Source organism: Amia ocellicauda, chromosome 2 (genome assembly GCF_036373705.1).
Source record: "Amia ocellicauda isolate fAmiCal2 chromosome 2, fAmiCal2.hap1, whole genome shotgun sequence".
Lineage (NCBI taxonomy): Eukaryota > Metazoa > Chordata > Actinopteri > Amiiformes > Amiidae > Amia > Amia ocellicauda.
The window spans coordinates 7,282,808-7,298,150 of record NC_089851.1 but is presented as its reverse complement, the minus strand read 5'-3'; the positions used below and the strand labels follow the sequence as shown (position 1 = coordinate 7,298,150).

Below are 15,343 nucleotides of genomic sequence, written 5' to 3'. Positions count from 1 at the left end.
AGCGATTAATTAATCTAAAGTCAGAGCAGAAACAAGAACAGACTATTATTGTGTGAGAGGGGAAATAAACAGGGTGTGTTAATGGCAATGTGTGGTAATAGAAAGATATGGGTTTGACAAACACTGTTCATCCAGCATTAACGTCTGTGGCATTCCTAAAATTGTTGAATGGACTCTCACAGTAATTTGGATTATCTTTGTTAAAGCACAGTATGTGACAGAATTAAGATGTATACAGAGTTATGAATCTGAATTTCTTTGGTGAAATCACACAGACAATTTTCTTTCACCGTGAAAACTTGTCAGAAATGTCTCTCATTCTTAAAATGTACAGTAAGCATGCCGTTTACACTCTGAAATGAGATCATCATTTTGAGACCACCTCAAGCTATGGTTAACTTTGGCTCATTGTCATATACAACCTGCTCTACCATCCTTGCAAAATGTACTTGATTAAACAAACGTCAAACATACCGTTAATTTCTGCCCCAGAGATTTCCACAAGACCTTGGTATGGGAGGCTTCGTCCAGAACTTGGCTAATGTGGCTCTGTAGATCTACATACACCCTCAGAGCTTCACTCAGTTCATCAGCGCCTGTAGACTAAAATCACAGACATCTTCTTCAGAGCAGCCGATGAAATCCATTCAATATATTAATGACAAAAAATAAGCACCTCTAACGACAACAACAACCAAATCAGCCTTCATCTGCTTGGCCTAGAGTAAATATTCTCCAAACAACAGTTTACTGATCACCATAAGGAATACCTAGACCACAGACATTTATTTTCTACCATAACAATCTCTCTTCCTATACGAGTTTTTGATTTTCTCTGTTCCGTGCCTAATGTCTGTTTATTATCGATCCTTAAAGCACTCTGTGGCTACCCTGAGAAGGACGCTATACTAAATGAAAATTAATTGATTGATTGATTGACTGAGCTTGGGCTTCAACTGGTCAAGTCAACATATAGAGCAGGGGTGGCTAAACCTGGTCCTGGAGAGCCGCAATCCTGCAGGATTTCCAGGTCTCTCTTAATTACCAATCAATGGATATCTTGAACACAGGGACATTTTGCCTAATTAAGACCCATAATTGGTTCAATTAAGCAGTTAACGATCTGGATTAAACGAAAACCTGCAGACCCTGTGGCTCTCCAGGACCAGGGTTAGCCACCCCTGATATAGAGTATATATAGTACAAGTAGCTTGCCTTCTGGTTTAATTGTACCTGGTCACCGGGCTGGCAGAGGTGTTTGAGGATGAGGGTGTACTGGTTGACCTGCTCCCTAATGCGCTCGTGAAGGATCCTGAACAGACTGACCGATACAGAGTTCTCTGCTTTTTGGGAAGTAGTCAGGAACTTGCTGAGATGGTCCTTGTTCTTCTTCCAATAGCTGCTGCAGGTTCAACACAGGGGAAGTGTAAACCGTTAGTAGGTTTAAAATACAAATCAATTGGGACCACTGGGCTAAACTCATAGTAATATGTTTGACAGGAAAGAGCTGTAAATGATCTAGATGTACACAACCTCAGTATCCAGTAAAGTTGGATGTCTGAAAACTGAAGTATGTCTTTCAACTTGCAAACATTAATAAACCCACGGAATGCTGGAATTCTATTTAGAAGGAAAATTACTTCCATGAATCACAGTTGAAGATAGAGTGTTCAAAGCTTCATGTCTAAGGGCTACAACAAAATATGTTTTCCCCATTTATGCCTAGAGGTAATTATGGCAGGAAGATTATGGCAGGCAGGCTACTACAGGAAAAAAGTGATTTTGTAGTTACAGTACATAACCTTGAATGAGGACGCAAATGAACAGCATAATTACCCAAATTATATGTTCCCGTACATCAGCAACAAAAAATGTTACATTAACAGGAATTAAGAGTCTCAAATAATGATGCATTTCATTTCAATATTTTAGCCGAAGCCTATTACCGCATTCTCCCTGACAACTGTTCATTGCCAAGATATTTCAGAAAGACTGAAGTGATCATTAATTTCTCTCTTAATTCCAGCTCAAGAACGCAGACTTATGGGAGGGAATTGCTAAGCACCACTTTCCATACCTTGTCTTCTTGGCAAGATAATCAAACCCTCCGACCACAGAAAGGCTTGTGAAGGACGAGAAGTATCTGAAACGAGGAAAAAACCTCCCCTGACATAAACAATTACCTGTTTAATTAAACTCTAAACATTGCACATGTTTTTCCAAAAGCTTTTAATGATTCACACACTGATATATACATTTGAATTAATGATCACATAACCTTGAGGGTTGGAGTAATTTCCAATTGCATGCAGCGCACACAATATAACTATTTCGGAAGCTGCGGATGAAAAGCCTGGGCCTTGGCTGCCACTAACCAAACTGTAACATCTGAATATATGTTTGGATACTGATACTATGATTATGACTATGAAGAAGAAAGAAGGAAGAATAAGGAGGGGAAGAAGAGGAAGAATGAGAAGGAGAAGGAGAAGAAAGAAGGGAGACAGAAGTAGAAGAACAAAAACAAGAAGATATATGGGTCAGCTCTCTGCAGGATATTCTGGCCAGCTTACTGTACGTAGCCCTCCTGAACCCCGGTGATGCTGCTGACGAGGTACAGGTCCCGGGGGCCGAGGGGGCCACCCGCGTTGAGGCCCTGCTGCAGTGCTTTGCACCTCTTCCCGGTCTGGTCCCACAGGGCCTGGAATCTCTCATTGAGCTGCAGCAGTTGCTTCATCTGCACCTGCCATTTCTGATCGACCGTATCTGGAAAAGAGCGAGAGTCAATGGACCTCCACTTCAGCACTGCAGTGTCGAGAGGCCCCGGGGGGTTCGGTGATGAATTACGCAGCCCTGCATTTGCATGAATCTGCATAATGGATTGTAAAAAACTGACAGTGATAATAAAGTTGCCGTAAAAACACTAGCAGTCGTGATCAAAGGCTGAACTTTTATATATATATATATTTATACATTCTTCTTTTCGCAGGACTTACTGTGGTACAGTAGATGCTGAAGAACACTAGTGTTGATGTCAGACAGGCAGTTCACAAAGACACTTTCAGCCTCCACGAGAGACCTGCTGGCAATCCGCCATTTCTCCTACCAAAGACAATAGCATGATAATATGCACAGTTCAGATCACCAAACAGTATAATCCATTGTTAGCTGTTTTAAATAACAAACAAGTGAGAGGAACTACTGTGCATTATAGCCCTCAGCATGGGCGTTGTTCATGAAATTTATGAGAAAAAATGAGTAAAATACTTCACAGGAAGGCATTTTAATACTTTTCTCTATGATCTGAGAAAGAGGTTATTATGTACAAGTATGGTTACTGAAGAAGCTGTTAAGATTTTTTTAAGGAACTGCAAATATAATACATTATATAATAATCATAAAATGGTTCTGCTATACAGAGACTGAAAAAAACTGCAATCAGATAAGCATTTGTTTGCTGTTTCTTCTATTCATTCATACATTTGTTTGAATCCCTTCATTCACAGAAGATAACTGACATAAGTTATACTTTTAAGTCAAAACCTACAAACTGATGGGCACACGGAGACTTGAAGAAACAAGTTGTTATTATTTATTTGCATTACATCTGTCTGCCAGCTTAGAAGAGTTGCTGAGAGTGTTCCCTCTGCAGCAGGCAAGACAAAGCATGTAATGCCATTCTCAGTCTGAAGTAAATCAACTCAGAGACTAGATTCCTCAGATTCTGGGAAACTGACATGCTAAAATACGAGGATGAACAAAAAGGCAAACAAACTATGTGAAAATGTGAATTTTCTTGTAAATACCAGCAATGCCTTTCACAGCACATCCGTGTTACTAAGACACAATAGATTTTAAGACAATGAGTTGGTAATCAGTCCTGTTTTGTCACAACCTATGAGCTATTCCTCCAAAGTCAGTGTTGTTAAACTAAATTACCTGCAGTTGTGATTCTTCAGGTGCAGAGGGAGACGAACAAGTCCAAACAGCAGAGCAGCTGAGCCTGTTGGGATTTGTCATGAGGGATGCCGTCAGGTGGGCAAAATCATCCGCAATTCTCATCTGTTTTGGTCGGGGATCCTTTATATTAATACACAAACAACACATGTTAAAAATGGGTTATAAGCTGTGCATTGACTCATAGACTGCGTTGGCGGCACCAGACAGAACGTGATTTCTTGGGGGGAACCAAACGTTCTGCATCGACACAAAGCGTATGTTCGTACTCTGTGATGATCAGTACATAGGCAAGTAAAGGCAGGAAATTAAACAGCCTTTTGTTCGGGACTCGTCTTCCTCACCACATCTACTGGTGAACATTGTGTTTCTCTTACACAATGTGGAAATGGACTAGTGATATGAATTGCGCTGGTGTCTTGGTGGTTATTAAGTACAAGTACTACAATTAATAAGCAAGTAGCAAATGAGGGAAGGAACTGCTGTTCATGAGAAGTGAACTAGTGAAAACATTTCAGCTTAAGCAGAGAGCTATATTTAACCATTTACGCAACTAACCTAGCTTAAAATAATTATTGTTGTGTTGAGTACTGTAGGCAGAGTGTGTTCAAGATGACTTATTTCACACAGGCTCAGACATGGCCTCTTCTATGAAATACAAGAAAAGACACACAACCACACAACCCAAGTGTCAAAGAGTATCTCATTTTAAGACCTGGAAAAATATAATATCCCTTTTTTAAGTACTGATGTGGAGTGTGACTTGAATTGTTGTTTAAAGTGTTGCAGTAAAATAGAATACATTTGGATGGACAGGGTCTTGGTATCTTTTCAATAAATAATTATTTTGTGAGAAACCATTGCAGGATTCAGAGCATGCTTTCATTTCTTTGGGTTTAAAAACTACATTTACGATATATCAATTTAAATAACTTGAAGGCTGTGTTTGTTTGTTTAAGCATTGAATGAGAATATAAGTGATTTTAATATTCTATTATTTCACTTTAATTATGACTAATTACATAGAATAAACAACATATATGAAGACATAATATGGGATAGCTTAAAATGTAGTAACAAAAATGAATTAACAATACTATATAGGCAACATAAACAGAAAACCCTAAGAAGTATAATCAATCATTTAACGTTTACTGAAATGTAATTGCTTCACTTTGCCTGAACATACGTAAAAATATCTGAAAATGCCGGGTGATTGTGAATACTTAGACAATCCATTAACATTGCAACTATTGCTTAATTGTAAAGTTTCCTCTGGAGCTCTGATTATATATGTGGAGAAATCTTCAGCAGTTGATAGCCACTTATTTTATATAGCAGAGAGATGCTGAATTAATATAAATAAGAACTATTTATTTTGGTATATCCATACAGATCTTCTGAGTAGGTCAACAGTCGGAAACTGGACTAGTCAGGATTAGAGTGCGGGCTATAGGAGAAACACTGCCTTGAGCAAGAAATGTCAAACAAACAAACACTAAAATAAAAAATACATTACTATTTTTTATGAATGATTGAGCAAGAAATGTCTTTGGGAAGAAAGAGCTTTCAGACTAAAGACAATTCTCTTTTGTGCATACCATTCATAATTGATTTGTCTTTTTGGGGAGGGAGGGTGAAAAGTCCCAAAATAAAATACAAAAACAAACAATATTCATTATTAATGAACCACGGACCCGGCCCCACCCGAGCCTGAACAGTTTACACAAAATATAGATCCAACCCAGCCAGGCTTTACCGTGCACCTTTTTAATGTACAATGTATTGTGTTGAGGAAGGTGTAAATTAGTTGGATTTTGTTTGTTTGCTACTGTTTAATTCTACATGAGAAAATAAATAAGAATGAAGCCTATGTGAGAACAGGGATTTACCAAATGCTTCATAAGTTACAGGAAAAACAGGACAATCAAGCTACGATACTTCCACACTTACACACAAAACATGCGTTCCCACCCACTAAGAACATCCGGTAATTGTATTTTCATCGGGTTGTCATTGCGGACAAATCAACAGAGCTGCCCTTATGGAAGTCAAGCTATTGTTGATAATTCAGGACTATCTGAGGTTTTATAACTCGTGTCTAGCCTGCAGCAGATATGCTGCTTGAAGCTGCATCACAGTCTGTAACAAATGAATACAGACGGTACAAGAGGGTATTCAATTGAATGTTCCTTAAAGGCCACAGCATACAGATAACTATACAAGAACAAGAAATATGTCATTTTGGGTGAAAACACATGATTTCACAGGGGATTTGCTTCTTCAGTTATTCATGTGACCAATATGGTTAGCAAACATATAACATATTCGTAACATATACAAAAGTAAGACAAAAAAACTTAGAGAATTCATTGCACATTTGGAATAAAGGGCCACAGTGTCATTATAATGGAGAGCCACAGATTTATAGCTGCCAATGTAAATGCATATAACTTTATAATATATTTTTGGAGGTTTACAGGTAATGTTGTATTTGTAACCCACATTATCAGTGTAACAATAAATTGTCAAAATATATAGTTTTTCAGTAGTTTGCATCATTCAAATCTATGTGCATGTTTATAAAGTGTCTGGTAACTCATGTAAAAGGATATTGTACAATTTAAATTGAACAATAAACAAATGCATAAAGCACTAGGAGATGTTAGGTAGACTTGAATGGAGCATTTTATGTAACAGACCTGGAGGGTAGAAAGAAGTGCTAAGAAATAATAAACCTCACTAATGTTGTGAGTGTGATCTCATTCCAGTCTCTCTACACTCTCCTCCCCAATGCAGTGTCTCACCGTTCCCTACAATCAACCCCTTCCCCTGCTCTGTTTTACCTCAAGCTAGATTGTATTCTGTGTAGCAACATATTTACATAGAACAGAATTATGCAGTATGGCTCTTACAAAAACAATAACTGCACTACTTGTGTCTGTCTGAGGTTGAAAATGGCCAAACTAACCTTAGAATGGACAGATTGTGAGCTCTGCAGTCACACCATAAAATTAAGAAAAAAATCCTAAACTGCTTTCACACTAGACCAGGGGTTTTCAAACCGGTCCTGGAGTTCCCCCTGCCCTGCTGGTTTTTGTTCCAACTGAGGTCTTATTTGCTTAAGAAACCCCCTGCCCTAGACAGTTCAATCCGGTGTCGTGCCAGGTTGATGGTGTGAACACCGATCTAGACAATGTCGCTAACGTTACAGTATTATATTTAGAAGCAGGCACAGCATTTTAACTTGATAAAGTTAGCTAACGGTACCTAGGCAGCGGATTAGCTAGCTAGAGAGATGCAACAAGGGTGTGTACACAGGAATATAAAAATAGATTTGAATGTATAACTGTGTTTGCTATATTAGAAGTCACACCTATTTCGTTAACTCACTTCTTCTCTCCGACGATCACACTCTCTTGCCGCGCTTGTGCTCAGCCACTATTGGTTGAGGCCCAACGTTCTGGTCACGCTTATTTAGTGCAGATTTCCAGATCTGTGCTGATACACCACTGGGATCGCTGGGATTCTGCAGATCTGCGCATAACTGCGGAAATCTGTGCTACACAAACACAACCTCTTTTCTCCTCTGCTCCTTAATTTAAAGTAACCGTCACACACATTATTGGGGGCAACCGACTGATGGTAGACTTGACCATCCCGGCCCCCACACAAATAACGCCCGTGGAACACTGTAATTTTGAGAGGTAAGTCAAAGACTCAAAACATTAAAACTACACTAAGATTTTTTTTTTCCTCCAGTTATGTTATCTGATTTGTATGACTATTTTAGGCGTCCACTCTTCATTCCTGAGCTGGCTTGAGAGAAAAAAATTGAGTCTTTCATTCTTTCTCCATAGAACAAGGGAAAAAGGTCAGGTCAGAAAGACTAAATAACCGCAGCTGCAAGCCATGCTTTCTGGCTTTCTATTCACATATACGGACTTGTGAATCGATTCATACTGTGTGGCTACAAAATATATTTTCTTGTTTAACATGTCCTTATATTTGTCACATCCTAATAACAAGTTCAGAAGCAACAAGCTTTGAACAGTTTTTTGCAAACAACTGATGAAAACAAAATAATATTTAAAGTAAATGGCATACCATACACCACATTTGACAAGTCACACTTTTCAAAGACTAAGCACTCGCGAATTGCACAGTGTGATGCAAATTGTGAGTGTAAAGCCTTGAGCAATCAACATTTCTACATGTGTTTACATAACACCTGAAGTTGTAATAGTTCTATTATTCACTGTCTAGCAAAAACCTTGCTTATGGTAGCAGTGTTGACATGATATTTACTGTTGATTGCAATATGTATAATAGTAGTGAAGTCTTACCTACAACAAAGTGATAACAAATCTAGGTTAAATACTCGGGATTGGGATGTATACTATTACTATTGTACTTGCTCCATAAAATATAACATTTGGTGAAAAGCGTTTTTTAATCACAGTGTTATTTTTGTTAATGGAAGTGCCATTGAGAATGTCTGCTAATAAATAGATAAATAAATAATGTGCAGATTAGTTACTGATATGGTAAAGATGGTGGCCCTGTTTGTAAATAATTGCTTTCTTGCATTAAAGGAAGTGAGGGGAATACAACAAAACTAAAAACACTATACTTTAGGTTTTCTAGTTTGTAACAATCAATCTACCCTAGATATAAAGTAATTAGAGGATTTCTCTCCCTGTCTTACAATATAAAAAATACAGGATTCAATCTACCATGTACTGTAATTTAAATAAAAAGAGCAGACACTAAATTGGAAAACAGCATAAAAGACAGCATACAGGGCTAGAAATAAAACATGAGGTATTCATTAAAACTCCCCACTAGCGTACATGCTAGATAAAATCAGTATTGCAACTTAACCACTTATTTTTTTTGTAATTAGAGCAGAGAGATAGGCTTGAGAACATGACACTTGAAGACTGTCAATTGAAAAAGAGAAAGATGTCTCAGACCAGACACAAGATGCTTAATGGCAGCTTTTTGCATAGCAGAGGTTTTCTACCTCACACCTAATGAGAAACTCCCATCACGTACTGTGTTTTTATTTGGGCTGGTGGGCGGATGTTTTGATTACTTCTGTGTTTAGGCTGTCTGAATAACCAAGAGATATTTATTAAGTCACACATGGTACAATGCATAAACAATGTTTAATAATTCACCATATGGCCTTAATCAGAACTAACTGAGGAGAAACTTTACCTCTGTGTATGAGCTGTAGGCCTCAGTCTGTGTGAAAGTTTGGCTTTGATATCTGAGCTGATGCCAGAATCGCAGGCTCATGTCTATGTATAGCAGCCATTCCTTGTAAACAGAGATAGTTGCTTCAGATTCTAGCCTGCATTTCTACAGCCAGCCATCGGCACAAGGTCATGAAAGAGAGTAGTTATAAAAAAGCACACATACCAAAGCTCAATACCCCACTAAGTGCAACAGTATTTGTGTACATACCATAGAGACCCATTCACAAAACAAATACGTGTACCAGTGTATTTGTATATAAAAAAAGATTATTGTTAGGAATAACTGATAAGCACATTTATATTTTCCTCAGTGATCGGTAAGTGCCTAATGTTATTGTTATTATTATTATTACTATTACTATTATTCATGTCCTTAATTATAGATGCTCAGTGGAAATGCACATCTTGTAACTGCATTTAAACCTCTATCCTTTTGGCTTCTGGTCTTTTCAAGGACAGAGAAAGTATTTATTGATGGGTTATGTAAGCTTGTTGTCTAATTAACAGAGCTGCAGTCCTTGAGTTCTGTATGGGTACAAGTGATTGTCCCAAATGATCTCTAAATTATAGAAATTGCCAAAACACTTCACTGATTTTAGTTACATGGAGAGAGCTGAACCAGTAATTCATAAGCATTTGCAAGTTGTTGTGCTCCTGTTGACACTGAAGGCCAGTCATCTCAAATTGTAAAATAAAACAAACCATTTTGAAAACAGCACTTTAACACTTTAAATATGTGTAGTGCTGAGTTTTGGAAGTAGGTTTTCTGATATATTTTGTTTTACATAAATGCTGGCGACATCATTGAATTCCCTTTGAGGTGAATTAAATTGAAGAAACAGTGTTTTGGAAAATTACAGTGGTTCCAGTGTGCTGTTCTTTAGATTTTATGAAGTTGTACATTTATATATATATATATATATATATATATATAAATTCCAAATTCAGAAATTTCACCTAGAAAAACGTCTGGAATGACATGACCTTCTCCGTTGCCCTGACATTGATACTTACACAAAACATTGTTTAATGCAGGGGTTCCCAATGTCTGGTGATGGAGGGTTGCATGAGAGGGGGGGGGGGGGGGGGGGGCACAGTAGAAAATGAACTACCGATGAAAACAAAATATGTCCCAAATCATACCTTTTTATTTCCTATACATTTCTGTTAGGGAACATTTATGAACTCTAATTGTTGTTGTATTATTTCCCCCCAAATTACATGTGCAATTTGTAGCAAATTCCTTTCAGAAAGTTTTAAAATATAGTAAAAGTTCAGAAAAGGGGTGGTTGAAGGTTGGCTTTGGGGAGGCGCACCAATCATCCTTGAGCCCCTGGGCCGCACTTTAGGAACCCACTAATAAAGACACATTGAACCTCCTATAATACACAATCTCACTCCTGATAAGCAGTATACCTGACTGTACCTACCTATTTTTAAAACAACCTAAGAGCTTGTTAAGAGGGTTAACCATATAGAAGTTTCCATGAAAGAGGGAGTTGTCCCATAAAATAAGTGAGTGGGAGTCACAATGTGATTCCTGGAGCTCGGAGGTGGATCTGCGCGACGCAATAATTGTTATTTAAACTTTGTGATGAAAAATGGGTTGATCTACAAATCGAATGTGCTTGTAATGAGTCATGCATTATGTGCACACCTCCCTCGTGACAAGTCCCTGCACAGAACACAGCTTAATTGTTCAATAATGACCCCCATTTTTTGACATCACCGGGTGCAGAGATGATATATAACATGACATAAAACTTTACCATAAATATACAAACCCATTTACTCACACTGATATTTGAATGGAACAACATGCACAAACAAGTATGACTTGCCTCTACACTTTAAAACATGACATTTATTTTGTAACACATTTAGGAATACCATCAGGGAGGCCTACAGGAATCTCAACTCCTTTTTTAATCACCCGGTTTGCTGAGATCTCAATGTTGCACCCAGTAAATATCTGCCTTGAGTATAGCTGCCTGGCCCTGAGAGGCATGATAGCAGATACATACAGTTTTTATTTAAATTGTTCTCCACCAGTAACATGTTGCTCTACAGTCGTAAGTCTGATTTGAATTGTAGGCTTGAAGAAGAGGGCAGATAATGTTCCTGTACAGATGTCTTGGCTGAACAGAGCACAATCATTTGTCTTTCAATCCACATGACTTTCAACAAACAAGAAAATCTTGTCAGAAAAATAATTAAACAAGAATGTTTAGATTCCACCAGATGCTCTGATCGGCTGCCATAGTTTGAATTTCGTTGTCAGCTATGAATGAGCTGCAATAATATGTGATCATTCACATAGGAAGTTCCCACACTTCCTTGCCAGTCTAAGACTGCGTTAGGCTTCCTTATCCGAGATATTGCTTAACATCGCAAACGTAATACAGCATCTTCAGAAAAAAACGAACTGAAAAGTTTAGGAGACAATCAATGTGACACTTGTGTGATCAAGTGTTCAGAGCACAGGGGTAATGAGAATGTTAGGCAGTGCCGTAACTTTAGTCTCAGAAGTAGTGGAGGTGGGAGTGCTGCTGGGTTGTTGAGATTTATACCCCATATACAACAATTTAAAATGATCGAGACTTCTGGGAACTGGAGTCCATTGCTGTTCACGAATCCAGATGATTGACAATAATGCCTGCAGACAGGGTGTTTCTTTTTCTTTTCCACAACATAATGCCACATGTTGGCATGCCATACAGCCAGCTCCAGAAGTGAAATATTGATACAGTGTATGTGAAAAACTTTACCACTACATTTGTCAGTAGCATCGGCATAGTGCAAGAATGATCTGATTTCTAAACTGTCCGAGTCATCTAGATGAAGTGCAGATGACTCTGGAAACTGAAAAAAAGCCTGAGAAGAGTGTGACATTATGATGCCACAGAATGGGTTTCTTTCACAAAGCATCTTGCGAGTTCCAGGTTGCTGCAACTTGAATCATATCTGAAAAAAGCCCATGTAAAATTCTGCATGCAATTTGCAAAAAGGCATGTGGGAGACTTAAAAAATGTTGCACAAGATTCTGTGGTCCGATGAAACAAAAACTGATCTATTTGGCCTAAATGCAAAGCATTATGTCTGGCGCAAAACCAGCACAGCACATCACCCAGCATGGTGGTGACAGTATCATGCTATGGTAGGGACTGGGAAGCTTGTCATGTTAGAGGGTAAAATGGATGGAGCTAAATACAGGCAAATCCTTGAGGAAAACTTGCTTCGGACTGCAAATGAGCTAAAACTGGGATGGTGATTTAGCCTTTCAGCAGGACAGTGACCCCAAGTGCACAGTCAAAGCCACACTGAATTGGCTTAAAAACAAGAAAGTGAATGTCCTGGTGTGGCGCAGTAAAAACCTGATCTGACTTGAAGATTGAATGGGCGAATATCACATAATCTAAATGTGCAAACCTGGTAGAGACTTTTACCCCAGAAGATTGTAATTTCTGCCAAAGGTGATTCTAACTAGGATTGACTCAGAGCTGTGAATATTTCTCTAACCAAGACATTTCAGTTGTTCTTACTTTTCATTAACTGTTGTTTCACAATAAAAAAAGATCTTGCCTCTTCTGCGGAGTTAATGATGTAAATGAAAGGGGGGGAAATCCCATTTAAATGCATCAAAATTGCAAGTATTAACACAACAAAATGTGAAAAAGTCCAAGGGAGTGAATAGTTCCTATAGCCTGCCACGAGTTTGTAATTGCTCAAATGAAATAATTAAACTCATAGTATATCATGAAAGCATTATTCTGTACATATTATAGAAAATGTACAGTATTCATAAGAATCAGTTTCATGTATTAATTAACATTATTTCAGCAGAAGTAGCTTCAAATAGAAGGAAAGTATTTGAAAAATGCCTCACAGATTGTCAGCTTTGGTCAAGGATCAAAAGCCCTGTTACAGCAAAAATGGCTACACATTTCCCCTAGAACAAAAAGGGAAGGATAGACTTATAGATCCTCACTGGGCTCGGCTATAAATACGAGTGACTCGCTCGTTACCAAATGAGCATTGCGCACTGCTGCTGCAGTTAGTCTGGCAGCCCACCAGATTGCTCAATATGAACTGCATGTACAAGCATAATACCAGTCTACTGCCTGGGGTGTGATTAGCAGAAAAGAAAACTTTATTTTCCCTTCTACTGAAAACATTTGAATGCTGTCAAATTAATGCACACATTAATTACACAAGTCTGAACATAAAAAATAATCCCTGCCTCTTTGCCGTTCTGTAAGGAGAGTATTACGCTGAGTATTTGGTCCTATTGTTTATTTTTCTTACATAACTTGTTACTCCTTTATCAATTGAAGATCCAACCATTTTTGAACGAACTCTCTCTCTCCTGATGCTAATAACATACTAGTTCAAGGTTTACAGATTGCATTATTTATACAACAGCTTTTTCAATGTATATATTTTTGTATTGATCTACTTTAATTTGATCTATATATATAAAAAAAAAAACATTGATATGCAATGGTGTTTTATCCAGCACATTTCTGACATTCTTGGCATTCACAGTTAAATACAGTTTTATTTTTGAAATGAATCACTCTGTCTGTCTGCTGTCTAGTTCACAGAAGTCACAGTCGAAGTCGAAACTTACAGAAAAGGAATAACCAAACAGAGATATAAGACAAGGCCTCAAAATATAATGATGTCATTGTGACTTTTCTTAAATACTATTCCTTCATTTTATCTTTGGAAAATTATCTAATGCACTCCTCCCTGTTCTGACTAAATACTACATAAGTGAGGGGCAGGACAAAAATAGATGTTCCTGTAGCACCCTGTCCTTTTACACTTTTTGAAAAATGAAACAGATTTAAAATTGTTAAGGATAGTGTTGACACATATTCCACCTGCTGAGAAGTCAAAAGATGGACCTGTATTTTCTCTGTGACTGTAGGGTTGAAAGAACACATTTAATACATTAGATCCACGAAGAGAAAGAAAAGCAAATTAAATCCACACCTTCAATTCAACCACAGCTTTAAAAATAATTAAACATAAAACGTGTTTTGACTTACTGGGTTGCATGAGGGCACATATTTCAGCACATTAGTAAAATAAGATTGGGACATAATCTGAAGGAGGTAAAGCGACAGATTTGTCACTGGACAAACTCTGCTCAGTCCCAAACACAACAAAGTTGCCCTTTGTTTGAATCCTATGTTGGCATGAGCGAGGGCCTCGACAGGGCCATTCCACACTCGACACAAAGTGAAAAAGGACAGCAGCCCTACCAATGAAAATCAGCTAACATTTCATTAACCACAGCAAGGTTATTCTTCTTTTAATTATTATTATTATTATTATTATTATTGAATCTATAAGATATAGTTTGCATTAATTCCAATTATAGTGTTTTTTTTGTACACACTTTAATGTATACCTAAAACTATTGAAATCACAATATTACTCATCTATAGAAGTGTTTTTTAACTATAAATATACTCTGTGACTTAAAAGTGTCTTCAAATCAGATTATCACAGAAAACACACACAGGATTCTCCCAAAATAAAATAAAAATCAGTTGTTACCCCTTTAATATGTGTATTTATTGCACCTGCTTTGCCAAGTTTGCACAACATGGGATACACACATAGGGGTATATTGCTTCTCTTTTTCCACAGCCACTGCAGTTATAACCACCAACACATTTTCACATTTCATCTTGACTTATAGTTCCTCATGTAAACATTCAGTTCTGCTCCTTACCAGAAGATTTGTGTCCTGTCTCTGCCTGCCTGCGTCCCATGCTGCTCTGAGAATATGAGCTCTACTTTTCCACCATTCCCTCTCACTAAGCAAACGACCTGCTACTGAATAGAAACAAGGAAGTCATGCACCCAGCTGACAGCGTATCCCAAGGTGCTTTGCACACATTCCTGGTAGACGTGGAAACAGCAGGCTATGCCTTCTTTGTTCCTGGCATGGCTCGCTCATGAGTTACTCGGATGCATTCAAGTCACTCCCAAATTCCTGTACGATCTTGTGTGGATGTTCACAGACTGTGATCCAGGAAAGTGAGGGAAAAAAACTCATCCTGAGTCTGCCTGGAGAAAAATAAGTGATAATTTGACAAATTACAGTA

The 15,343-nt window shown here is 37.9% G+C and overlaps 1 protein-coding gene across 1 annotated transcript in view; it reads right to left on the bottom strand.

Moving 5' to 3' along the window:
* The window catches only part of LOC136763336 (ALS2 C-terminal-like protein), a 33,839-nt gene extending 18,759 nt beyond the window's left edge, over nt 1-15,080 (bottom strand). Inside the window, exons 1-7 of the mRNA XM_066717272.1 lie at nt 14,968-15,080; nt 3,940-4,080; nt 2,997-3,102; nt 2,574-2,766; nt 2,078-2,143; nt 1,234-1,402; nt 475-603 (exon numbers count right to left, since the gene is read on the bottom strand). Of these exons, the coding sequence (XP_066573369.1) occupies nt 475-603; nt 1,234-1,402; nt 2,078-2,143; nt 2,574-2,766; nt 2,997-3,102; nt 3,940-4,062 (786 nt within the window). The 5' untranslated portion in view covers nt 4,063-4,080; nt 14,968-15,080. The remainder of the gene's footprint in view (nt 1-474; nt 604-1,233; nt 1,403-2,077; nt 2,144-2,573; nt 2,767-2,996; nt 3,103-3,939; nt 4,081-14,967) is intronic.
* Nucleotides 15,081-15,343: the final 263 nt, after the last annotated feature.